General features: G+C 35.7%; 1 protein-coding gene across 1 annotated transcript; it reads left to right on the top strand.

The window, feature by feature from the left end:
* On the top strand, positions 1 to 26,585 carry LOC138321204 (U4/U6 small nuclear ribonucleoprotein Prp4-like). The gene is made up of 16 exons (XM_069264711.1): positions 1 to 136; positions 1,441 to 1,700; positions 10,507 to 10,577; positions 11,115 to 11,187; positions 16,632 to 16,756; positions 17,116 to 17,195; positions 17,825 to 17,918; positions 18,113 to 18,207; positions 18,595 to 18,653; positions 20,128 to 20,251; positions 20,929 to 21,021; positions 21,934 to 22,056; positions 22,255 to 22,362; positions 24,930 to 25,048; positions 25,515 to 25,564; positions 25,815 to 26,585. Exons 2-16 carry the CDS (start codon positions 1,526 to 1,528, stop codon positions 25,971 to 25,973), a joined length of 1,548 nt encoding a protein of 515 aa, XP_069120812.1. The 5' UTR covers positions 1 to 136; positions 1,441 to 1,525; the 3' UTR covers positions 25,974 to 26,585.
* Positions 26,586 to 26,821: the final 236 nt, after the last annotated feature.

Here is a 26,821-nt window from a genome sequence, read left to right as displayed (position 1 = left end):
AATATTACAAACCGTTTTGCTTATTATTTAGAACAAAAATGGCGCCTTCCTTGAAGCGTGGAGTTCACGCACAAAACAAAAAACCCAAACAAGTTTGATACCAAAAACGTTAACTTTGGAAGGTAGTAACAAAGATGTGAGTATTTTGTTATTTATATCTTTTATCCCAAAGAGTTATCTAAACTGTTATGCAAGAATTGTCTACAAGACGAACCTACATCTTGTCGTTACCGTTATAGTCAAAACGACCCACAAAATTCATCCACATTAACGTCATTGTACCCAAATTGATACTGTACCCAAATTGATACCCTAATTGAAAAAAATACCTAAAACATTTGTGTTGTTAAAGTTTACCTCATTTCTCAGTGGTGATACCAAAGATGCATCATTTATTGATAATTACACTTCGTTTCATGTAACTATTTCTGTTATTTTCTATGAAATATAGGCTAACTTTGAAATTGATAACTCTGTCTGAAACATGTTAATCCCTAGAAATGTGGCCGTGCGACAATTACTATTTGTATTATAATAGTGGGATTTTTTTCAAAGTGTAAGGCCTCCTCAAGGAAAATTTTATCAAATAATGAAATTTAAGATATAAACACTTAATAGAAATAGATAAAATATAGTTGCCACACATTATATTTTTTATCTAATCACGTGCAAATTGCTCTTTTTATAGCATTATTTCTCCATCTTGATTTTCACTAAAACTGTTACTAGATTCAACTATCTTGTAACTTGATTGATGCATAATCATGTTTGTAGTTTTTTTTTTACATTGAATATTTTTACAATCATTAAAAATAATTGAAAGTGGTCTTTTGACATATAGATTCTACACCACATTGGAACTATATAGGTTTAGGTGAATGCTACAGAAAACTGAATTTAAATCATTGAAATATCATACAAGTCATAACGTGGTGTTACAGGTACTGAAGTAGTGCAGGAACTGTTGTGAAAAAACTTGCACAATTTTTACAGTAAAATGTATATAACTGTATTCAGTATAACTCAGTACAATAAATGCAACTACACCCCCTTTATAAAGTAAAATCACAAAAATCTATGTTTATTGATTTTTCTTAATTTTATACATTTTTTCTTGCTGAGTATCAATTTGGGTTCACATCATGTGACAAAACTAGAAATTTCGACACTTGATATTAATTGTTCTAACAGTAAAAATAAGCACGGTAATAACAAAAACAAAACATCAAAGTAAAGTTTGTATGCTCTTTTTGAAAACAAAACAGAAAAAAAGTGAAGCACACCAAGCAACAAATGTCATATAAGAGAAATATATGAGTATTGGTATCAATTTGGGTACAATGACGTTAACTGTTAGATGCCTACTGGTATAATATGCATCCTTTCGTTAGTAATTGTACTAAAAAGATGATAATGACATTTAATTTTGATATGTTCAAGGTATTTCACAAGTTAAAACTTAAAAGACAAGCAGCTGGTGGTTTATTGAAGAAGTAGCACATTTAAAAGTCAAGGGGAGATAACCATGTCAGATGATGAGGAAGAACCCGGTCTTCACTTTCGACCAAACAAACCTGTTGTTTACGGAAGTTTGGAAGAAAAAGAAAGGCAGAGATTGGCTAACATCAAGACTTCCGGATCATTGGCCAGTGATGCTATTGAAGCTGGAAAAGCAGCTGGAAATATTGTTATTAATGATGGTATAAAAGATTTTTTTTGTTCAGCTCCATCTGTAGCATGTTTGCCAACTTTCCCGATTTTGTCAGGAAATTCCTGATTTCAGACTCCCTATCCCGTTTCCCAATTGTATTATTCAAAATTCAGTAATCTCCCGAAATAAATTGGACCATGGACCATCATTACAACTGATTCTTTAATAAAATGATAAAGTTTTAGCATGATGGAGGGAAGGGCTGCCGCGATACGGCAGAAGCGTACCACGATATATTGGGATACACAATAACTGTATTGTGATATATATTGCAATACTTTGACCTTAACATATGTGGTGTTTATTTTGTATATATTCCATAATAAAAACACCCTTTACATTATACAAACATACAGTCTATCTTATGTAGTTTTACATCGATTTCAACCATGTTGTTGAGTAACAAAAATGTTCAAATGTGAGGTTTTTGAAAAAATTACGAGTCTGTGAAAAAGCTAGACTACAGACGATCGTAACCTAATAATACAATATCTAAACATGATAGTGTCTGCAAATATTTACACTTTTGAACCTAAATAATGAACAATTTATATAATAATTACGTACAATTGTCCTGGCAAAATACGCTTACAATCGTGATTAAACTTCAAAGGGCTGATCGGCTTGCAGTGTTGTTTTGACACGTGTAGGAATTCGAAAATGGCGGCGGACGATGAAGCCTGAAATAGCTGGCAAAATCCCTGCAGCCAATGTATTCACCGGACCTTAAATGTGTTAAGAGAATTATATATTCCGGTATTGTTGATTGATGGAGCGAATCAACTTGATAATATTTCAGAAACTAGCCTAATGTCATATTGTTTATATTCAACGTCATGCAAATGTTTGAATCATTTGAACATTATACACGTTAGTTACAAACGTTTGACCGACATCGGAATCGAATGAAAACGAAAGGGATACCCACATGACTTCATATTATCGGAAAGGAAAACAAATACAACTTGCTGGTTTTGTTTTAATGACAGGACATGCAAATGTTTGAATCATTTGAACATTATACACGTTAGTTACAAACGTTTGACCGACATCGGAATCGAATGAAAACGAAAGGGATACCCACATGGCTTCATATTATCGGAAAGGAAAACAAATACAACTTGCTGGTTTTGTTTTAATGACAGGACATTTTAATTATATCAAATTAATGAAATTATGATACTAAGAAAATATATCGTAAAAAACCGGTACAGGTAAACTGTATCGCGGTACAATATTTTTTGGTGGTGTATTGCAATACCCCAATATACCGGTTAACTGCGGCAGCCCTAATGGAGGGTAGGTCCATCTTAGCTTATAGCATGACTCCTAGTTTTGAAAATCACTTTGTGAACAGGATATCTCAAGTTACACATCATTAACAGCAATGAAATTTGGCAGAGAGATGTAGTTATAGATAAGGACAGAACTATTAAAACTTGGCGACAAACAGACATAAATTGTATTTTTGAGGAATTAAAATATATTTCATTCCTTCTTTGCCTATAGTATTATTTAAATGAGAAACACAATGCATTATGGGAAATTATATGGCCACTGGTACCACTTTATACAAAAGAAATATAATTTAAGAAAAGATTAAGGCAATTAAGAGATATTCATTATTTTTTTATTCTTAAATACAATGTATGTTACTCAAAGTGTCATAACATCATAATTATCTGTGTTGGATAATCTATATTCCCTGGAAAGTGTCACAAGTCAGGTGCCCTAGTTTCATCTAGATGCTGTTTATAGGCCTATATGTGTGTGTAAATGTGTTACATATACCCTTTACTGTTAAAGGAGAAAACAATGGTTGAGAGTTAATTAATGTATTTTGTTATCAAGGCCCTGGGAAAGGCTCGTCTGTAGCTGCCAATATCAATTTGTAAATCCATAGTACACATTTGGTTGTGGGAGATGCAGTCAATATATAACTTGTGCATTGTTATCTTAATTTGAAATTTATATTGTGTTGAAGAAAATGAGATAAAAGATAAGTAATTAATTTCAACGTATTGAAGCTAATTCGGTTTACCTCTTATAACCAGGACAGCCAATTTTTTGTCATCTATAAGGAATCAAGCCCTCCTCCAGCAGGTATCTTTTTAAAAGTCTATAGTCAACACTTTTATTATACATAGTTGTACATGTGTGATACTGATAAGCAATCATACAGTAAAAAGTTTCCCCAATTATTTTTCATCATACAAATGTATTACAATATTCTGATAAATTTAAATTAACAGCATTGTTAAATGTCTGAATTTTATTAAATTTTCTAATATTAAGGTTAAGTTGATAGTACATGAATTGATCCCAACAATATTCACACTAAGAAGATGCTGCTTCTGCATACGCTCACACTAAAATCCTGCTCAGAAAAAAAAAACTGTTCTGCACAAATCATTTTTTTTTATAAAACTGTTGATCTATATATAAATTAACTTTTGATAAATGACATCTGTCTTGAAAGAATTGTATGATTGTTTTAAAAGCAACATTAATAACAAATACTAGTGGTCATTTGAATTGTCCTAATTAATTATTAGTTTAAACAGTGCATATAAGTGATAATCAAGAAAATTAGTCAAAACTAATCATTGAACATTAAATAATTGAACCATCGTGCTACGAGGCCATTGGCCTCTTGTTAATTCAGTTATGATATTATTTATTCTGTCTAAGTTTTTGCCTGCTTAATTTCTAACTTATATTTGGCAGACTTCTATTTTTGACATCAAAACAGAATATGTGTTCGAGCATAGTAATAAACAACAAAATAAATTGCTGGTCGGGACCACAATCAGGGGCTTTTCCCAAAAATCTTGGGATTCTATATATAGATTATATCAGTATGGTCAGTCGACTCGCCCCAATATACAGGACATCTGAACATATTTTTTGCCCACCATCATCAGAAGATGGGTTATTCAAATCGTCTTTCTTCTGTGGTCCATCATCATCTGTCCATCCGTCTGTCTGTTAACAATTCTTGTTACCGATGTTTCTCAGAGAGTACTGAAGGGATCTGTCTCAAATTTCACATGCAGGTTTCCCTAGAGTCCTAGTTGTGCATATTGCATTTTGGGACCGATCGGTGAACTTAGATTTTGACAATTGAAGTTTGTTACCGCTATTTCTCAGAAAGTACTGAAGGGATCTGTCATAAATTTCATGCAGGTTCCCCTAGGGGTCTAGATATGCATATTGCATTTTTGGACTGATCGGTGAACTAGATGGTCGACAGGCCGCCATCTTGAATTACCGTATTCGACCAGATAATTGCCCATGTCCCTATAAGGGCCTCTCCCCCTTTTTAAGGCCTCGATTTCAATTGTCCACGCATAAATAAAGACCAAAACTACACAAAACTTTTTTATTATTTGCAATAATTTCGTCACGTTTTATTAGCACCTTTTCATTTTTCAATTTTTCAAACGCCCTGGGCGCTTATTGGGTCGAATACGTTATTTGATAATTGAAGTTTGTTGCTGCTATTTTTCACAAAGTACTGAAGGGATAGGTCTCAAATTTTATGTGCAGTTTTCCCTTGGTGGCTAATTGTGCATAATATATTTTCAGACCAATCGATGAACAAGATGGCCGTTAGGCTGCCATCTTGGATTTTGATAATAGAAGTTTGTTATGGCCTATTTCTCAGAAAATACTGAAGGGATATACTGTATATTGCATTTTTAGACCGATCGGACAGGTGGACAAGATGGCTGACAGGCCGCCATCTTGGATTTTGATAATTGAAGTTTGTTGCCGCTATTTCTCAAAAGAACTGAAGCGATCTGTCTCAAATTTCATATTAAGGTTCCCCTAGGACCTTAGTTGTGCATATTGCATTATGGGACCAATGGGTCAACAAGATGGCTGACAAGTGGATTTTGATAATTGAAGTTTGTTGCTGCTATTACTCAAAAAGTACTGAAGCGATCCGTCTCAAATTTCATATTTAGGTTCCCCTAGGACCTTAGTTGTGCATATTGCATTTTGGGACCAATGGGTCAACAAGATGGCTGACAAGTGGATTTTGATAATTGAAGTTTGTTACTACGATATATCTTAGAAAGTAATGAAAGGATCCTCCTCAAATTTTATATTTAGTATGTAGTAAAAATTTGAAAAACAGAGAAAAGATCCATCTTTCCATTGTCAGAGGTAGATCATTTTTTGGTGGGCGTGCCGCCAAGATCCCTCTTGGATCTCTTGTTCAGATCTACATCACTAGACCAATACAGCCATGACATACATTCAGCAACTTAGGGGTGATTTCAAACCCTGTTATCAATGGCCATACCATAAATATCATATACTAACTTTCCCCAGTTGAAAATCAGATACAGTGGCTCGCTCCTCTTTAGACCGCATCACTGCTTTTACAGCGATGCTTAGGTTTAGTCGTTTCGATTGCAAAAAAGTAATATAATTTTTAGGCATACTGCCCACCAGCACATTTACACTGAAGTACATGTAACTAAGTTCTGGCCATGGGCTTCAGGTTAATGCAAGATATAAAAAAAAGTCGCATAAACATTTCAAATGATTTATTAACACCGAGCTAAAATAAAATATAGTGCGTTACAATTGTGACACATGTCATGTCATTCCTTACCTAGGCCACTACTGGAACAGACACAGATAATGGACATTAGCGTTCTTTCCAACACTTTAAAAAGACTACACACAACTTTAGAAGCTTAAGCATTGCTTTTTATTCCCTTCCTTACTGGGAGGGGGGAGTGTTTTGCATTAAGTCTCCCTGTCTATTATCAATGTTATTTCTCTCATACTATAAAAGTTTTTTGGAACTTCATACTTGGTATTTGGGTATACCTTGCTATGTAGAATGATGTGTCACATACCAAAACCAAGTCACTGTGATCCATATACCTACAATACTTTAACCTCGGTCAAAGAAAAAGCTTGTCCAGGCTTTACTTCTTATACTTATCTCTTAGGGTTTGGAACTTCATACTTGGTTTGTGTGTTCTCCAAGGTAAAACAGTGTGTCACATACCCAAATTTGGTCACTGTGACCTTTACTTCAACCTGAAGTAAAGAATACACTTCTTCAAGCTCTATTTCCTATACTCCATGGCCATAGAACTTCATTCTTGATAATGTATATGGGTCCATTGAGGTAAGATGGTGTGTAGCTATAGCTTACTTAAACAATGTTACTGTGACCTATACTTTGACCTTTGATCTTATTAAAAAACCCTTTTGTAAATCTATGAGACACACGGCAGGGAACATAGAATTAGCTTGTTTCAAAGAAATTCTCTATCATTCCCAAATAATGTACATGTATTACATACTCGATTGATATTGCATATGGATGTATTAGTCTTGTATATGTTATGTTGCAAATGTTACTGTAGCAATTGCAACTTCAAGCTGGTTTTGTTGGAGGGGAACATGGTTTTCAACTTTAAATGAAAACACATTAATAAATTCATAGAAAGCAAAATACCTGGTATGTTTAAAAAGGTATTATATATATAATGTTATCAATAATGTTTTATCTTGGTATTAACCACACCTCTCCATACGTTTAGAGTGTTTGTTACATTTACTGTACAGTAATGTTTTATCTTGGTATTAACCACACCTCTCCATATGTTTAGAGTGTTTGTTACATTTACTGTACAGTAATGTTTTATTTTGGTATTAACCACACCTCTCCATACGTTTAGAGTGTTTGTTACATTTACTGTACAGTAATGTTTTATCTTGGTATTAACCACACCTCTCCATACGTTTAGAGTGTATGTTACATTTACTGTACAGTAATGTTTTATTTTGGTATTAACCACACCTCTCCATACGTTTAGAGTGTATGTTACATTTACTGTACAATAATGTTTTATTTTGGTATTAACCACACCTCTCCATACGTTTAGAGTGTATGTTACATTTACTGTACAATAATGTTTTATCTTGGTATTAACCACACCTCTCCATACGTTTAGAGTGTTTGTTACATTTACTGTACAATAATGTTTTATTTTGGTATTAACCACACCTCTCCATACGTTTAGAGTGTTTGTTACATTTACTGTACAGTAATGTTTTATTTTGGTATTAACCACACCTCTCCATATGTTTAGAGTGTATGTTACATTTACTGTACAATAATGTTTTATCTTGGTATTAACCACACCTCTCCATACGTTTAGAGTGTATGTTACATTTACTGTACAGTAATGTTTTATCTTGGTATTAACCACACCTCTCCATACGTTTAGAGTGTATGTTACATTTACTGTACAATAATGTTTTATTTTGGTATTAGCCACACCTCTCCATACGTTTAGAGTGTATGTTACATTTACTGTACAGTAATGTTTTATCTTGGTATTAACCACACCTCTCCATACGTTTAGAGTGTATGTTACATTTACTGTACAATAATGTTTTATCTTGGTATTAACCACACCTCTCCATATGTTTAGAGTGTATGTTACATTTACTGTACAATAATGTTTTATTTTGGTATTAACCACACCTCTCCATACGTTTAGAGTGTTTGTTACATTTACTGTACAATAATGTTTTATTTTGGTATTAACCACACCTCTCCATACGTTTAGAGTGTATGTTACATTTACTGTACAGTAATGTTTTATTTTGGTATTAACCACACCTCTCCATACGTTTAGAGTAGAGTGTATGTTACATTTACTGTACAGTAATGTTTTATTTTGGTATTAACCACACCTCTCCATACGTTTAGAGTGTATGTTACATTTACTGTACAGTAATGTTTTATCTTGGTATTAACCACACCTCTCCATATGTTTAGAGTGTATGTTACATTTACTGTACAATAATGTTTTATCTTGGTATTAACCACACCTCTCCATACGTTTAGAGTGTTTGTTACATTTACTGTACAATAATGTTTTATTTTGGTATTAACCACACCTCTCCATATGTTTAGAGTGTATGTTACATTTACTGTACAGTAATGTTTTATTTTGGTATTAACCACACCACTCCATACGTTTAGAGTGTATGTTACATTTACTGTACAGTAATGTTTTATCTTGGTATTAACCACACCTCTCCATACGTTTAGAGTGTATGTTACATTTACTGTACAATAATGTTTTATCTTGGTATTAACCACACCTCTCCATACGTTTAGAGTGTATGTTACATTTACTGTACAATAATGTTTTATTTTGGTATTAACCACACCTCTCCATATGTTTAGAGTGTTTGTTACATTTACTGTACAATAATGTTTTATCTTGGTATTAACCACACCTCTCCATATGTTTAGAGTGTATGTTACATTTACTGTACAATAATGTTTTATTTTGGTATTAACCACACCTCTCCATATGTTTAGAGTGTGTTTGTTACATTTACTGTACATTTTAGTATTAACCACACCACTCCATACGTTTAGAGTGTTTGTTACATTTAGTGTACAATAATGTTTTATCTTGGTATTAACCACACCTCTCCATACGTTTAGAGTGTTTGTTACATTTACTGTACAGTAATGTTTTATTTTGGTATTAACCACACCTCTCCATATGTTTAGAGTGTATGTTACATTTACTGTACAATAATGTTTTTATCTTGGTATTAACCACACCACTCCATATGTTTAGAGTGTATGTTACATTTACTGTACAGTAATGTTTTATCTTGGTATTAACCACACCACACTCCATATGTTTAGAGTGTATGTTACATTTACTGTACAATAATGTTTTATTTTGGTATTAACCACACCTCTCCATACGTTTAGAGTGTATGTTACATTTACTGTACAGTAATGTTTTATCTTGGTATTAACCACACCTCTCCATACGTTTAGAGTGTTTGTTACATTTACTGTACAGTAATGTTTTATCTTGGTATTAACCACACCTCTCCATATGTTTAGAGTGTATGTTACATTTACTGTACAATAATGTTTTATTTTGGTATTAACCACACCTCTCCATACGTTTAGAGTGTATGTTACATTTACTGAACAGTAATGTTTTATCTTGGTATTAACCACACCTCTCCATATGTTTAGAGTGTATGTTACATTTACTGTACAATAATGTTTTATTTTGGTATTAACCACACCTCTCCATACGTTTAGAGTGTATGTTACATTTACTGTACAGTAATGTTTTATCTTGGTATTAACCACACCACTCCATATGTTTAGAGTGTATGTTACATTTACTGTACAATAATGTTTTTATTTTGGTATTAACCACACCTCTCCATACGTTTAGAGTGTATGTTACATTTACTGTACAGTAATGTTTTATCTTGGTATTAACCACACCACTCCATACGTTTAGAGTGTATGTTACATTTACTGTACAGTAATGTTTTATCTTGGTATTAACTACACCTCTCCATACGTTTAGAGTGTATGTTACATTTACTGTACAGTAATGTTTTATCTTGGTATTAACCACACCTCTCCATATGTTTAGAGTGTTTGTTACATTTACTGTACAATAATGTTTTATTTTGGTATTAACCACACCACTCCATACGTTTAGAGTGTATGTTACATTTACTGTACAGTAATGTTTTATCTTGGTATTAACCACACCTCTCCATACGTTTAGAGTGTATGTTACATTTACTGTAAAATAATGTTTTATCTTGGTATTAACTACCGGTACACTACTCTATACGTTTAGAGACTCTATGAGTGTATGTTACTTTTACAATTATATTTTTTTCTTGGTATTAACTGCACTTCTCCATATGTTTAGATTGTTACATTTACAATGACGTTTTATGTATTACAGGATCCAGATATGAGATCAGTGAACATGTAGACCAGTCAGAACTGTTGGCAGAGCTGGAGAGGAGGAAGAAGGTAATAATTAATGTGTGAAATCCAGCTGCTTTGTTTTCGCACTTTCTATTTGTACTTTGGGCTATTGAAGTCATATGTGTAGGAACAGAGTTGTTGTATTTTATTTTCATACTTTTTCATGGCCGATTTTGGAGTTGTCATATTGACAAATGAGCTATCTTCTGCAAAATTCAATGCCTTTTTACATTAACAATTTCCATTTAAAACTCATCATATAAATTCCCAATCTTGATCTAATAAAAAGTTTATTACCGGACATCTTATACCTTCAGAAAATTTTCTTGCTAAAATGATAGTCATTGCAGGGTTGTAGTACTTCAGTACATGTGTGTATCATAAGAGTTATAAATGTTAATTTTATAATCTACTTATGTCATCTTTCATCTTAGTGTAAGCTGTTACAGTAAATACATGATCTGAAGAAAGTAATGTTAAAAAAAAAAAAAAAAAAAACCAGAAAAAAATTCAATGATAAACATAGATCCATTGATAATTACGAATACAGTATTATGATAAGTATATATTGATCTTTTGCAGGCTCGTCATATCCAGGTATCCACTGACGACTCTGAAGTCAAGGCCAGTCTACGACAACTAGGAGAGCCCATCTGTAAATACACAACAATTTTTCTTCATTTTAGCTTCTATTGTTTTCACCCAAATAGTAAACATCCAGGAGGCTTAGGTTAAAGACATTTAGAGGGTACTTAATGGGACCAAATTTAGACTTTATAATATGCTGTAACACAAAGTAAGCTATCAATCAGTTTAAAAAAGAAACGAAGAAACAACATAGAATCAATATTTTCAAAGCTTGAGGCCCTGAACAGGGGAAGTGGGAACTAAGACCTGATCACATGAGTGCTTTTTGGATTGAATATGGTTCCTCAGCATTGCATCATGATTTGTTGCTTCACACAGGTTTTAACTGCAAATCAGACTCAATATTAATTAAATGTTATGGATAATACTGTATCACTAGATTTTTAGGTCATCTGACCCAAAGGGTCAGGATGACCTATAGTCGCAGGGCATCCATTAACCCGAGACCTTGGGTCATTGACGCAGCAAAATTTATTTTGACGCACGATCTTTTCTAATACCTATTGTGATTCCTCCTATAGACTCTTTTATATTCAGACATTTGATAGATGTCTCTCGTCGGAATCCCTTCTCGAGCCTTCTAAACTTCATTCTGGAAAATCAAGTCAGGTTGACCTACCTCTTGTAAGGGTCTATTACAGAAATAATCCAACTGCAGTGGTTCCCATACTGGCACACATCGATAGTGGAGATATTTTTCTCTCAAAACGCACATATATTATGAAGTGACATGTATTGAAAACAAAGAACCATCTCATTTTGAAAACGATGTCTTGTTCGATCGCTACTTTGAGTAGCCATTTTGAAAGTCACTCGCTGTCACATGACCTCTATAGTGCGTTCCAGATAATGCCTATTACACTGAATGGAATAAGGTTATAGATGTAATGAATTTTTAGGTCATCTGACCCGAAGGGTCAGGATGACCTATTGTCATCATGCACCGTCCGTCGTCGTGCGCCGTGCGCCGTTCGCCGTGCGCCGTGCGTAAACTTTTTATTCAAACGACTTCTTCTCAATAACCGGAAGGCCCAGGGTACTCATATTTGGCCTGTAGGTTGCTGGGATGGAGGGCTTGCAAGTTTGTTCAAATGAATGACCTTGACCTTCATTCAAGGTCACAGGGGTCAAAAAGGCTAAAATCTTTAAACAACTTCTTCTCAAGAACCAGAAGGCCCAGGGTACTGATATTTGCCCTGTAGGATGTTGGGATGAAGGGCTACCAAGTTTGTTCAAATAAATGACCTTGACCTTCATTCAAGGTCACAGGGGTCAAATAGGCTAAAATCCTTTAAACAACTTCTTGTGAATAACTAAGAGGCCTAAAGACCTGATATTAGGCCTGTGGCATGCTGGGATGAAGGGCTACCAAGTTTGTTCAAATAAATGACCTTGACCTTCATTCAAGGTCACGAGGGTCAAAAAGGCTAAAATCTTTAAACAACTTCTTCTCAAGAACCAGAAGGCCCAGGGTACTGATATTTGGCCTGTATGATGCTGGGATGACGGGCTACAATTTGTTCAAATAAATGACCTTGACCCTCATCCAAGGTCACAGGGGTCAAATAGACTAAAATCCTTTTAACAACTTCTTGTGAATAACTAAGATGTCTAGAGACCTGATATTAGGCCTGTGGCATGCTGGGATGAAGGGCTACCAAGTTTGTTCAAATAAATGACCTTGACCTTCATTCAAGGTCACGAGGGTCAAAAAGGCTAAAATCTTTAAACAACTTCTTCTCAAGAACCAGAAGGCCCAGGGTACTGATATTTGGCCTGTAGGATGCTGGGATGAAGGGCTACCAAGTTTGTTCAAATAAATGACCTTGACCTTCATTCAAGGTCACAGGGGTCAAATAGGCTAAAATCCTTTAAACAACTTCTTGTGAATAACTAAGAGGCCTAGAGACCTGAAATTAGGCCTGTGGCATGCTGGGATGAAGGGCTACCAAGTTTGTTCAAATAAATGACCTTGACCTTCATTCAAGGTCACGAGGGTCAAAAGGGCTAAAATATTTAAACAAATTCTTCTCAAGAAGCAGAAGGCCCAGGGTACTGATATTTGGCCTGTAGGATGCTGGGATGAAGGGCTACCAAGTTTGTTCAAATAAATGACCTTGACCTTCATTCAAGGTCACAGGGGTCAAATAGGCTAAAATCCTTAAAACAACTTCTTGTGAATAACTAAGAGGCCTAGAGACCTGATATTAGGCCTGTGGCATGCTAGGATGAAGGGCTACCAAGTTTGTTCAAATAAATGACCTTGACCTTCATTCAAGGTCACGAGGGTCAGATAGGCTAAAATCTTTAAACGACTTCTTCTCAAGAACCAGAAGGCCCAGGGTACTGATATTGGGCCTGTGACATGCTTGGATGAAGGGCTACCAAGTTTGTTCAAATGAATGACCTTAACCTTCATTCAAGGTCACGGGGGTCAAAAAGGCTAAAATATTTAAATGACTTCTTCTCAAGAACCAGAAGGCCCAGGGTACTGATATTGAGCATGTGGCATGCTGGTAGCATGCTGGGATGAAGGGCTACCAAGTTTGTTCAAATGAATTACCTTGACCTTCAATCAAGGTCACAGAGGTCAAATAGGCTAAAATCTTTAAAGGACTATGTTGTATTGTACTAATAGTCAGATGACCGTTAAGGCCCATGGGCCTCTTGTATTGAAACAGACTATAGTCAAACAAAAAATAGCAGTCGTAACTATGATTTATAAAACAGACTATTTTTTTTGGTCACAAACATCCTTGGGGGAAGGGGAACAGAACTTGTATAAATTTTGGCTCTGACCCCCCGGGGGCAGGAGGGGCGGGGCACAATAGGGAAAATAAAGGTAAATCCTATAAAACGCTACTTGTCCTAGAGTTCTGCATGAATTGTAACCAAATTTGGCCACAAACATCCTTGAGGGAAGGGGAACAGAACTTTTATAAATTTTGGCTCTGACCCCCCGGGGGCAGGAGGGGCGGGGCCCAATAGGGGAAATAGAGGTAAATCCTATAAATCGCTACTTGTCCTAGAGTTCTGCATGGATTGTAACCAAATTTGGCCACAAACATCCTTGGGGGAAGGGGAACAGAACTTGTATAAATTTTGGCTCTGACCCCCCGGGGGCAGGAGAGGCGGGGCCCAATAGGGGAAATAGAGGTAAATCCTATAAATCGCTACTTGTCCTAGAGTTCTGCATGGATTGTAACCAAATTTGGCCACAAACATCCTTGGGGGAAGGGGGAAAGAACTTGTATAAATTTTGGCTCTGACCCCCTGGGGGCAGGAGGGGCGGGGCCCAATAGGGGAAATAGAGGTAAATCCTATAAATTGCTACTTGTCCTAGAGTTCTGCATGGATTGTAACCAAATTTGGCCACAAACATCCTTGGGGGAAGAGGAACAGAACTTGTATAAATTTTGGCTCTGACCCCCCGGGGGCAGGAGGGGCGGGGCCCAATAGGGGAAATAGAGGTAAATCCTATAAATTGCTACTAGTCCTAGAGTTCTGCATGGATTGTAACCAAATTTGGCCACAAACATCCTTGGGGGAAGGGGAACAGAACTTGTATAAATTTTGGCTCTGACCCCCCGGGGGCAGGAGGGGCGGGGCCCAATAGGGGAAATAGAGGTAAATCCTATAAATCGCTACCTGTCCTAGAGTTCTGCATGGATTGTAACCAAATTTGGCCACAAACATCCTTGGGGGAAGGGGAACAGAACTTGTATAAATTTTGGCTCTGACCCCCCGGGGGCAGGAGGGGCGGGGTCCAATAGGGGAAATAGAGGTAAATCCTATAAATCGCTACTTGTCCTAGAGTTCTGCATGGATTGTAACCAAATTTGGCCACAAACATCCTTGGGGGAAGGGGGAAAGAACTTGTATAAATTTTGGCTCTGACCCCCTGGGGGCAGAGGGGGGCGGGGCCCAATAGGGGAAATAGAGGTAAATCCTATAAATTGCTACTTGTCCTAGAGTTCTGCATGGATTGTAACCAAATTTGGCCACAAACATCCTTGGGGGAAGGGGAACAGAACTTGTATAAATTTTGGCTCTGACCCCCCGGGGGCAGGAGGGGCGGGGTCCAATAGGGGAAATAGAGGTAAATCCTATAAATCGCTACTTGTCCTAGAGTTCTGCATGGATTGTAACCAAATTTGGCCACAAACATCCTTGGGGGAAGGGGGAAAGAACTTGTATAAATTTTGGCTCTGACCCCCTGGGGGGAGGAGGGGCGGGGCCCAATAGGGGAAATAGAGGTAAATCCTATAAATTGCTACTTGTCCTAGAGTTCTGCATGGATTGTAACCAAATTTGGCCACAAACATCCTTGGGGGAAGAGGAACAGAACTTGTATAAATTTTGGCTCTGACCCCCCCGGGGGCAGGAGGGGCGGGGCCCAATAGGGGAAATAGAGGTAAATCCTATAAATTGCTACTAGTCCTAGAGTTCTGCATGGATTGTAACCAAATTTGGCCACAAACATCCTTGGGGGAAGAGGAACAGAACTTGTATAAATTTTGGCTCTGACCCCCCCCCCCCCCCCCCAATTCAAATTCCTTCAGAAAAGAACATGACTTGACATTACAAACCAGGTGAGCGATACAGGCCCTCTGGGCCTCTTGGTTTTTTTTTACTTATTATATAGAAACATAGCAAGTCATATTAACTTTTTTAACCATTATCGATGTTATTGGTTATAAAATTTAATATTTAAATATAACTGAATTTTAACGCGATTAAATTTTGACCCTCAGGAATTTGATTCGACCCTCAGGATTTTACAGCCAAGGGTCGCTGACTCTTGAGATTTTGATCCTACTGGATGCCCTGAGTCGTCATATTTCGTCTGTCATCATCTGCCGTGCGTTAACTTTATACATTTTGAACTTCTTCTCAAGTTCTACCTGTGCAATTCAGTTGAAACTTACATGAAATGAACCTGACATGGTCCTGACAAAGTGTTGTTATTTTTCGGCAAAATCCAAGATGGCCGCCGTAGCGGCTGTCTTGAAAACACATTTTGAACTTCTTCTCAAGTTCAACCAATTCGATTTGGCTGAAATTTGTATTAAGTGATACTGACATGGTCCAGACAAAGTGTTCATATTTTTCGTGTCGATCCGAAATCCAAGATGGCAATCATACCTGCCATCTCGAAAACACATTTTGAACTTCTTTTCAAGTTTTACCGGTACTTTTTTTTTGAAACTTGCATGAAATGGTCCTGACATAGTCCCAACAAAGTGTTGTTACATTTCTGATTGATCCCAAATCAAAGATGGCTACCATGACACTATATCTAATTAACTTCCTATATGATTATTGCCAAGGTAGTCAGATGACCGTTAAGGTCCTTGGGTTGGTATATATAAGCACTATCTCTCCTTGTTTTAGCTCCTCTAATCCAAATGATCATGGTAACATGTCATTTGTAAATGTTTGTGGTTTCAGGTCTATTTGGGGAAGGACCAGCTGACAGGAGAGAAAGACTTAAAAAGATTTTATCACAGATTGGAGAGGATGCTCTTAAGCAAAGGAAAGCAGAAGAAATTGAACTCAAGAAGAAAAAAGCTGAAGTATGTATTATCTTCTGTAAAGAAACATTTACATTATAGGTCTCTTTTTGATTAGCAGACACGGTCTCATCTATTTTACTCTTGACATCTAGAAATATTGGATTTATAAATTGCCTTAAATTATTCAAATGCAAACATTTATCAAATTTTATATGGATTCAGCCTTTTTCATCAAAGGTTTAGAAATTTTTCTTTGATATACCAGGTAGATTCATGCTTGAATGAAGGTGACAGTCTTCACATTGTGCTACATGTATTCATAGAAATATCGCAAATAATCAGGTATTTTTGTTGAAAAACAAACACTTGTTGTTAGGTTAGGAAAATTGATTTTAATATAAATTTCTCTCACTTTACAGGAGAATATTACTTGGTACCATGAAGGCTCTGAGAGTTTGAAGGAGGCACGCTTCTGGATAGCAGAGTATTCCATACCAAGGTAACGACAGATATTTAGTCATACTATAAAGGAAGGATGAACTGGATATAAAAGTATTGTAATATTCTATGTAGTAAAGGGGAGGTTATCCTTATTTGAAAAAAAAAATGATATAAGTGGAATACATGTTTTCCCAATTTGTTGCAGTATATTGTTTGCCTTGATTTTCCTCATTACTTGTAACAATAATCGGAAGCAGTGGCAGATTAGTTAATGTGTCCCATATTTCTACCACAAGCCTTCAATATCTCAGTAGTGAGTTTTTCACGTACTTACGTTAGGTTAACAAGCTTTTGTTGAGTATTCCCAACTTTCTTTCACTTCTAAAACCTGGCACAACGTTAAATGTCCCAGACTGTTGGTAGGATGCTAAACAAAATAATCCAAACATAACAAAACATTCCAATGACCTTACATGGCAGTATATACACTATACAATGGTAGCATACAGTACTGTCAGGTTTATACTGTTAGATAAACCAGCATTACACCAAATATAGATAGGTTTTCATCCATTAAGATAACCAGTTGTGAAGTATAAGCTTTCCTTAGTTGAGAAGTATCCCAATTCCCTGATGGTAATTTTCATATCTTTCAGTACATGATTGATTTGTTTGTCTGGATTTCAGGGCCAAGAATAGATTAGCAGCCCAGAAACAAACAAAATTCATTCCTACCACACAGAAAAATGCCAAGACACAAGATATTCAGAAACGTATTGGGGTAAGTATTCAAGGACTGGAGACGATATGGCTTACTTATTCCATCAAGCTAAAAATCAACATTTTTATATTCATTTGCCAAAATATAGCAAAATACACAAATTGATTAAATACCTTGTAGATACAAAGCATTAATTTTATTAACAATATTGTGATATTACATTGTATTTTCATTATAAATTTTACATATTGTAGGCCATATCTAATGAATGCAGTCAGATTGGTGATAATCGTCCACTATCGTTCTGCAACTTCAGTCCTGATGGGAAAATGTTGGCGGTGTCGTCATGGTATGTACAGCTTACACATTATCGTAGTAGGTTTTCTGATCTCGTTATAAATATAAGCTAAATCTCACCCAAATTCTATCAGTCTTATCAGGAAATCAGAAGGAAATCTGGTCTACTAAGGCTACTTACGTTTTTGGTGATCTCACTTAGTTTAAAGAAATGCAAAGATATAAAGAGTCTAACAGCTTTAGCATCAACATTAAAATGAGATGTCTCAAATGTTGACGCTGCGAAGGAATATTCATAATTTGGTGTTACATTATTTAATGTATAATCTCCACTTGGTGTTAAAAAGTCCATTGAAGTGAACATTACAATCATGGTAAATATACAGATTATATTTAATTTATGAAACTATAGAAATACAGAAAAACAATTGTTTTACAGGTCAGGGCTTTGTAAGCTGTGGTCTATACCTGACTGTGGATTGATTAGACAACTCAGAGGTAAGCATATGTGTTGATGTTTATGTATATTTCATAATAAAGAAGCTTCTGCATCCTACATGTCCAAGCAACCTTCGTAGCCATAGCCAGGAACTGGTTAATGCATCTGACATTCTACTACAAGATATTCAAATCCTGGCATCAAGTTCATTCAGCAGTTGCCGGGTACAAATTAGGTCAGACTTGGTAATGTTTTCTCTGGGAACTCAGACCTTTTGCACAACAGAAGCCAGACTTCCTTAAATGACCTTGGCTACTGTATAACATGAAATATTGGTGTGTAGTTTCTTTCGTGATTTGGAGCAGTTACCGGTAAGTAATTCTGTGGGTAGAAATCTTCATGGTTGTTGATGGAGCAATAGTGAAAATGATATAAAAATAAAAGTCATTGTCGATACAATGTCGATAGGTATAAAACACCAACATAATATACCTGCATGTAACTATATTTTTAGTTCACCATCATCAGATGGTGGGCTATTCAAATCGCCTTTCGTCCGTGGTCCTTCCGTCCGTCCATCCTTCCGTCCATTTACAATTTTTGTTACCGCTATTTTTTAGAAAGTAAATAAGGGATATTTTAGGGTCCGCTTGGGCCCTACATTTAGATGGCTGCAGCCATCTTGGATTTTGATAGTTAAATTTGTTAATGCTATTTTTCAGAAAGTACTGAATGTATCTCTCAAATTTCATATGTAGGTTTTCCTAGAGCCTAAGTTGTGCATATTGTAATTTTGACCAATCTGGTAACAAGATGGCCGACCGGCCTCCATCTTATATTTTGATGGTTGAAAGTTGTTACCGCTATTTCTCAGAAAGTTCTAAAAGGATCTGTCTCAAATGTCATATGTAGGTTCCCCTAAGACCCTTGTTATGCATATTGCATTTTCGGGACTGATCGGTCAACAAGATGGCCAACCAGCAACCATCTTGGATTTTTATAGTTGAAGGTTGCTGTTTCTCAGAAAGTGCTTAAGGTCTCATTCTCAAATTTCATATTTATAGGGTCCACATAGGCTCTAGATTTGTATCATAAATTTTTGGAGTGATTGGTCAACAAAAGGGCTGACAGACCACCATGTTGGATTTGGATAGTTGATCCCTCTTTCAATTGTCATACATAGATCATTCTTTGTTGGGTGCCAAGATCCCTCTGGGATTTCTTGTTATGCACTTTTAGAGGTATATACAAGGGTCATAATGTACTTATATTGATAACACATTTAAGAGACATGTAGAAGGGTATGTAAACTAGAATGAAAGTGATATATAAAATGTGAACCAAGTCTTTTATGTTGATAATGTCAAAGGTGTCAAATGTTGAACTTAAGATGGAATGGAAAAGTTAAAATATGTCTGAATGTGGATCAGAGGGTACAATAGCTCATAAATACAATTAGTATCATTATGATTGGTTTATTACAATTAATTTCTTGCCCGATAATAAAACGTCTATATATGATTTTCCTCACAGGACATGGTGGCAATGTAGGAGCTATAGTTTTCCACCCACAAGCCACACTCTCACTGGATGATAAGGCCTGCTGTATGGCTTCATGTGGTCAAGACGGCTCAGTAAAACTTTGGAATCTTGTCAGGTAACTTATATATAGATATTTTATTGTTCTTTTCACGCACTCGTGTCTAGTTCTTTTTTTTTTTTTTTTGTTTGATGAAAATAAGTGTACTGTATGCAGTTCTATGTAATTACTCATTTTACAGAATTATCTGCCCTTTCAGAATATTATTGATTGTGATGTCATAATGGGACTAATTCCCGTATCAAGTGATACTCGATAACGTTTGTGCGGGACTGCTTTCTCCAGTGGTGATGGAACATAACTCTTTGCAATCTTCCCGCTGAAATGATGTTATCCTGCAATTACGTCATTTGAAGTCATTCCATCACCAACAGAAACAATAGTCCCGCACAAACATCGGGTATCACGTGGTACGTGAATGAGTCCCATTTGATGCGCAAATCTCACAATTTGATGAACAAAACTGACATTGTTTTCTCTGAAAAATATTACATTGTGCCTGTAAACACATAGGTCACAGTCAATACCTACCACAAAGGCAGATAACTCTGTAATATACATGTACAGAATACTCTTCTACCATACAGCAAGCATGTTGTCCAGTTCCAATTTTGGAGGGATAATAACAGTTGACTGTATACTAAAGGATGAACATAAAACCATGTCCGCATAACTTGTGTCCAGAGTACCTGGTATGCTATAAACTTTTGTCAGCTTGTCATCCTATGTTGTAGCGAGGAGCCTATGGCAGACATTGAAGGTCACGCCCCCTACAGAGTGTCCCGTCTGGCCTATCATCCCTCAGGGCGCTTTCTAGGAACATGCTGGTAACGTGTTCAGCAATAGTACTTATTTTCTGTTCTTTTTTATATCATTTTGAAAGCAATTGGAATATTGATTTGGATTTTATCCTTCTCTATTGCTTTTATGGAAAGTTATATTATGAAACTGTTAGAATAGTTCAGACTACAGGAGTTAAGGCCCTTCCTTTGCTTGCTTGTTAAAGGGCCACTACCTTTCCGAAACGGCTTTTGATTTTTAAAATAGAAATGTAAAACGAGATCAATAATTTTGTAGAGTCGCAGAAGTTATTAACTATACGTTTACTAGCACACTTATCATCACCTTCAGAACTGTTTAATTAGAATAAATAAAATGTCGTTTTATGTTTCCCGCCGTCGTCCTAAATTCCGCGCGGTAGTTGACTATCACTGCGCCAGACGGCAAAACAGCGAAATGAATCTCCACTTTTATCGTACATTAGACAGGAAATTTTGCATATGTTTGGTGTTGTAACCTCATCTTAAGCCATCGATATATATTTTCTTTTGTTATTAATGTTTTTAAGAAACCTTTAAATTTTCCTCCGGAAAGGTAGTGGGCCTTTAAATGAAACTAAACCAGTTTAAACATGTTTTAGTGACCTGTGTATTAAGACCACATTCATAAGAAAACCCCAAATCATCAATTTTGATACATTTCAACCTATGTATAAAGACCACCTGGATATAAAGAACGTTTTCTTTCTGTCCCTTGTGTGTTCGTTATAGACAGGTTTGACTCTATATGTTTTTAGTATTAAAACAAATTCTTTATCCTTGAAATGATAAGGTGTAAAAATCAAGTTTGCAATATTTCATAAAACACCTACGGTATAACTAGATGCATGCATATATATAAGAAAAATATGATTTAAGTCCAGTCTATTGAATATAAGAAATTTGGTGTTTTGGTTACAGTTTTGACAACTCCTGGAGACTTTGGGACTTGGAGGCCCAGGAGGAGATCCTCCATCAAGAGGGACACAGTAAGGCCGTATATGACATAGCCTTCCAAAACGATGGAGCTCTGTCTGTCACTGGGTAAGTTTGTCACTACTTAGGCCAGTATACGACGTAGCCTTCCAGAACGATGGAGATCTGTCTGTCACTGGGTAAGTTTGTCACTACTTAGGCCAGTATACGACAGCCTTCCAAAACAATGGAGCTCTGTCTGTCACTGTTAAGAATTGTAGTGATGTGTATTAGATTCCTTCATTACCTAGACAACCTTCATTACAGGGGTATGGATGGGTTTGGGCGAGTCTGGGATCTCCGTACTGGCCGCTGTATCATGTTCATGGAGGGTCATCAACAAAGTGTGCTGGGTGTCGACTTCTCCCCGGACGGGTAGGTCACCAAATAAGACTAGTTATTGCAAATGTGGAATAAATTTTCATTGTATTTGACTTTAGTATTTCCGGTATACTCAGTATCTATAGCTTTAAACAATGTATAAGCTAAGAGAGATGAAGTAAGAAATAGCTGATTATAAATTAGTTTTAAATTAGTTAATTCAATCAAACCTCTCACATTGAGGAGATTATAAATTCCTTGATTGTTGTACAGATTTCACATTGAGGAGATTATAAATTCCTTGATTGATGTACAGATATCAAATTGAGGAGATTATAAATTCCTTGTTTGATGTACAGATATCACAATGAGGAGATTATAAATTCCTTGATTAATGTACAGATATCACATTGAGGATATCATAAATTCCTTGTTTGATGTACAGATATCACATTGAGAAGATTATAAATTCCTTGTTTGATGTACAGATATCACATTGAGGATATCATAAATTCCTTGTTTGATGTACAGATATCACATTGAGGAGATTATAAATTCCTTGATTGATGGTATAGATATCACATTGAGGATATCATAAATTCCTCGTTTGATATACAGATATCACATTGAGGAGATTATAAATTCCTTGATTGATGTACAGATATCACATTGAGGAGATTATAAATTCCTTGTTTGTTGTACAGATATCACATTGAGGAGAATTTAAATTCCTTGATTGATGTACAGATATCACATTGAGGATATCATAAATTCTGGATTCCCAGTCATGTGGGTATAAAGGGGAATGAACAGGCTGATAAAGCAGCTAAGACTGCTCTTCGCCTAGCACAAACACATTTGAAACTACCATACACCGATATCAAACCTTCAATTCAGTCAGCCATCAAACACCATTGGCAACAAAGGTGGTCTACCGAAACAAACAATAAACTGTTTAAAATTTAACCTACACTTAATCCTAAACTGTCCAGTCGGAGAGACCGCAGAGAGGAAGTTGTTCTCTCTCGGCTCCAAACTGGACACACATATTTTACACATTCCTATCTATTGAGAGGGGAGGATCCTCCCACATGCCATGCATGTGATTCTCCTCTCACAGTGGAACATATTTTAGTGCACTTTATTGATTTTAAGCACATACGAGATAAGTACTACGATGTCTTCGACATGTACTTTTTGTTTCATGCCGTGAGACATAATCGTATTTTTAATTATCTCAAAGAAATTGGTATTTTAAACAAAATATGAACGTTTTCTCATCATATCATATCATCGTATCAACTCAACATTTCATTGTTTCATCAACTTTGTGCATGAGTTTTCTCATGTGTTTTAGCCAAAACTATTTTATCCCATGCAAACCTTTTTTTCATCAAATAAACGTTTACAATCTGTGTTTTAGTCCTTACCTGCCTTTTCTTACCCTGATCTTTTATCCTTTTATCACATTGAGGAGATTACAAATTCCTTGTTTGATATACAGATATCACATTGTGGAGATTATAAATTCCTTGTTTGATGTACAGATATCACATTGAGGATATCATAAATTCCTTGTTTGATGTACAGATATCACATTGAGGAGATTACAAATTCCTTGTTTGATGTACAGATATCACATTGTGGAGATTATAAATTCCTTGTTTGATGTACAGATATCACATTGAGGAGATTATAAATTCCTTGTTTGATGTACAGATATCACATTGAGGAGATTATAAATTCTTTGATTGATATACAGATATCACATTGAGGAGATTATAAATTCCTTGTTTGATGTACAGATATCACATTGAGGATATTATAAATTCCTTGTTTGATGTACAGATATCACATTGAGGAGATTATAAATTCTTTGATTGATATACAGATATCACATTGAGGAGATTATAAATTCTTTGATTGATATACAGATATCACATTGAGGAGATTATGAATTCCTTGATTGATGTACAGATATCACATTGAGGATATTATAAATTCCTTGATTGATGTACAGATATCACATTGAGGAGATTATAAATTCTTTGATTGATATACAGATATCACATTGAGGAGATTATAAATTCTTTGATTGATATACAGATATCACATTGAGGAGATTATAAATTCCTTGTTTGATGTACAGATATCACATTGAGGAGATTATAAATTCTTTGTTTGATATACAGATATCACATTGAGGAGATTATAATTCCTTGTTTGATATACAGATATCACATTGAGGATATCATAAATACCTTGATTGTTGTACAGATATCACATTGAGGAGATTATAAATTCCTTGTTTGATGTACAGATATCACATTGAGGATATCATAAATTCCTTGTTTGATGTACAGATATCACATTGAGGATATCATAAATACCTTGATTGTTGTACAGATATCACATTGAGGAGATTATAAATTCCTTGTTTGATGTACAGATATCACATTGAGGATATCATAAATTCCTTGTTTGATGTACAGATATCACATTGAGGATATCATGAATTCCTTGTTTGATGTACAGATATCACATTGAGGAGATTATAAATACCTTGTTTGATGTACAGATATCACATTAAGGATATTATATATTCTTTGTTTGTTATACAGATATCACATTGCCACTGGAAGTGAAGATAACACTGCTAAAATCTGGGATCTCCGACAACACAAGTGTGTCTATACCATTCCAGCTCACACTAACCTCATCTCAAAGGTCAAGTTCCAACGTAAGTGTTGAACATATTACAGTAATTTGTCATAACCAGCCTTGTCTAATCCAGATTTCTCTCTATTTTTACCCAATTTTATGGCATTTTACTTCTAATTACAAAGCAATTACAACATTATAATTCCTGAAACCTGGACAAGTAATATTATAATGTATCAGCAACACTTTCTAAGTGAGACATGTCTGATGAACCTCTATTATAACAAACTATTTTTGTCTGAGCTAGCGTGATCACCTTAGCAATAGGTAAATCACAGACACTTGTGGATATAACCGATTTACATCATGCCCAGGTTGATTACATTTGTCATGTCATTTTTTTGTCATAACTAAATTTCTGAAGAATCCATGTACAGGGGCATACACCTGATATGGGAAGGTTTCCCCACAGTACCTGATTGATCCTTCTGTTGCATGTTATTCACAACAGGTGAGCTAATAAGACTGATATTGATTTGTTGTAGCGGACCATTCTAATTACCTGGTAACATCTTCATATGACTGTACATCTAAGGTAAGTGCCATTGAGTTATATACTAAATGTAAAAATTAGTATTTGCTTAGCAAGGGAAGATACCTGGGTCACTGTACATAACAAAATAACTCAATATACAGTTACTGGCTTTACTCCAAAGTTTTTGTTGCATAACTTTCTCCCTGATTTATTATCTTCATGGCAACGATTATCCATCTTACTAACATTCCAGAATTGTTTGAGCTTTCTGTGGATGTATGATAACAGTTCTCACACCTTTATTTCTCAGATCTGGGCCCACCCTACCTGGGCACCACTGAAGACCCTGGCCGGCCACGAGGGTAAGGTCATGGCGATAGACATCTCACCTGACCGCAAATACATCGCATCAGTATCCTACGACAGAACATTCAAATTGTGGGCCACAGATATCCAGGGTGGCCTTTAACAACTACTCAATCATTGTATGCAAGGAATTGTGTGTATGGAGAATATTTTATACTGCCACAAAAACACCAAGACTGAGTGTTCTCTACACTGGGACCTGTATGTTAAAGCTAAAGCTAGTCCAGCATATTACGTGGCCTTCAGATATCAATAATGTGCGTCACAAAGGATCACATTATACCGAAAGCAAATAATCTAAGGCTGCTATGACATGAGTTTTTGGCCTTTCATCATCAATTTTTAGTTACAGTATCTTAACCCCAGAAATTTCACTATGAACTTTTTTTGCGCTTAGAGAACTGGTTTGCTTTAATAGAAAATTTGGAGGAGTTCATTTCTCTTTAGGGATGGATAAATGGAATTTCGGTCCAATGGCCTTTTTATCACGATGACATATCCGTAAACTGAATGACACTTGCTTCCTGTGTTTAAGGAAAGATTAGTGTGAATGACTTAATGTTTTAAATAGAATTACCAAACAATCATTTTGTGGAATTCTGTGGTTTGGTGAAGAGAATATGAATGGACAAATGTTTTCATATCATAACAAAAATGACTGTGTTGTAAGTATCATGTTATGCATCTGAAGACATTAATAAATCACATCATTATACATATGAAATTTTGTATCACTTATATCAAATTTAGAACTGCATAATCATGTTGACAACTAAGCACAAGTCCTCCAATTCTAGGTTGTGAGTTTGAGGTTTTAACGGACAATTGCCTGCTAACGGTTGTAGGTGCGATGGTTCATCTCAAGTTACTCCAGGTTTCCTTCACATAGAAGCCTTTCATACATTGAGATGCCTATAGCTGTCGATTAATTAAGCATTAAACAATCTTCCT

The sequence above is a fragment of the Argopecten irradians genome, chromosome 4 (assembly GCF_041381155.1).
Source record: "Argopecten irradians isolate NY chromosome 4, Ai_NY, whole genome shotgun sequence".
Taxonomy (NCBI): Eukaryota; Metazoa; Mollusca; class Bivalvia; order Pectinida; family Pectinidae; genus Argopecten; species Argopecten irradians.
The sequence above is the reverse complement of the archived record's forward strand: the minus strand, read 5'-3'. Positions and strand labels throughout refer to the sequence as shown.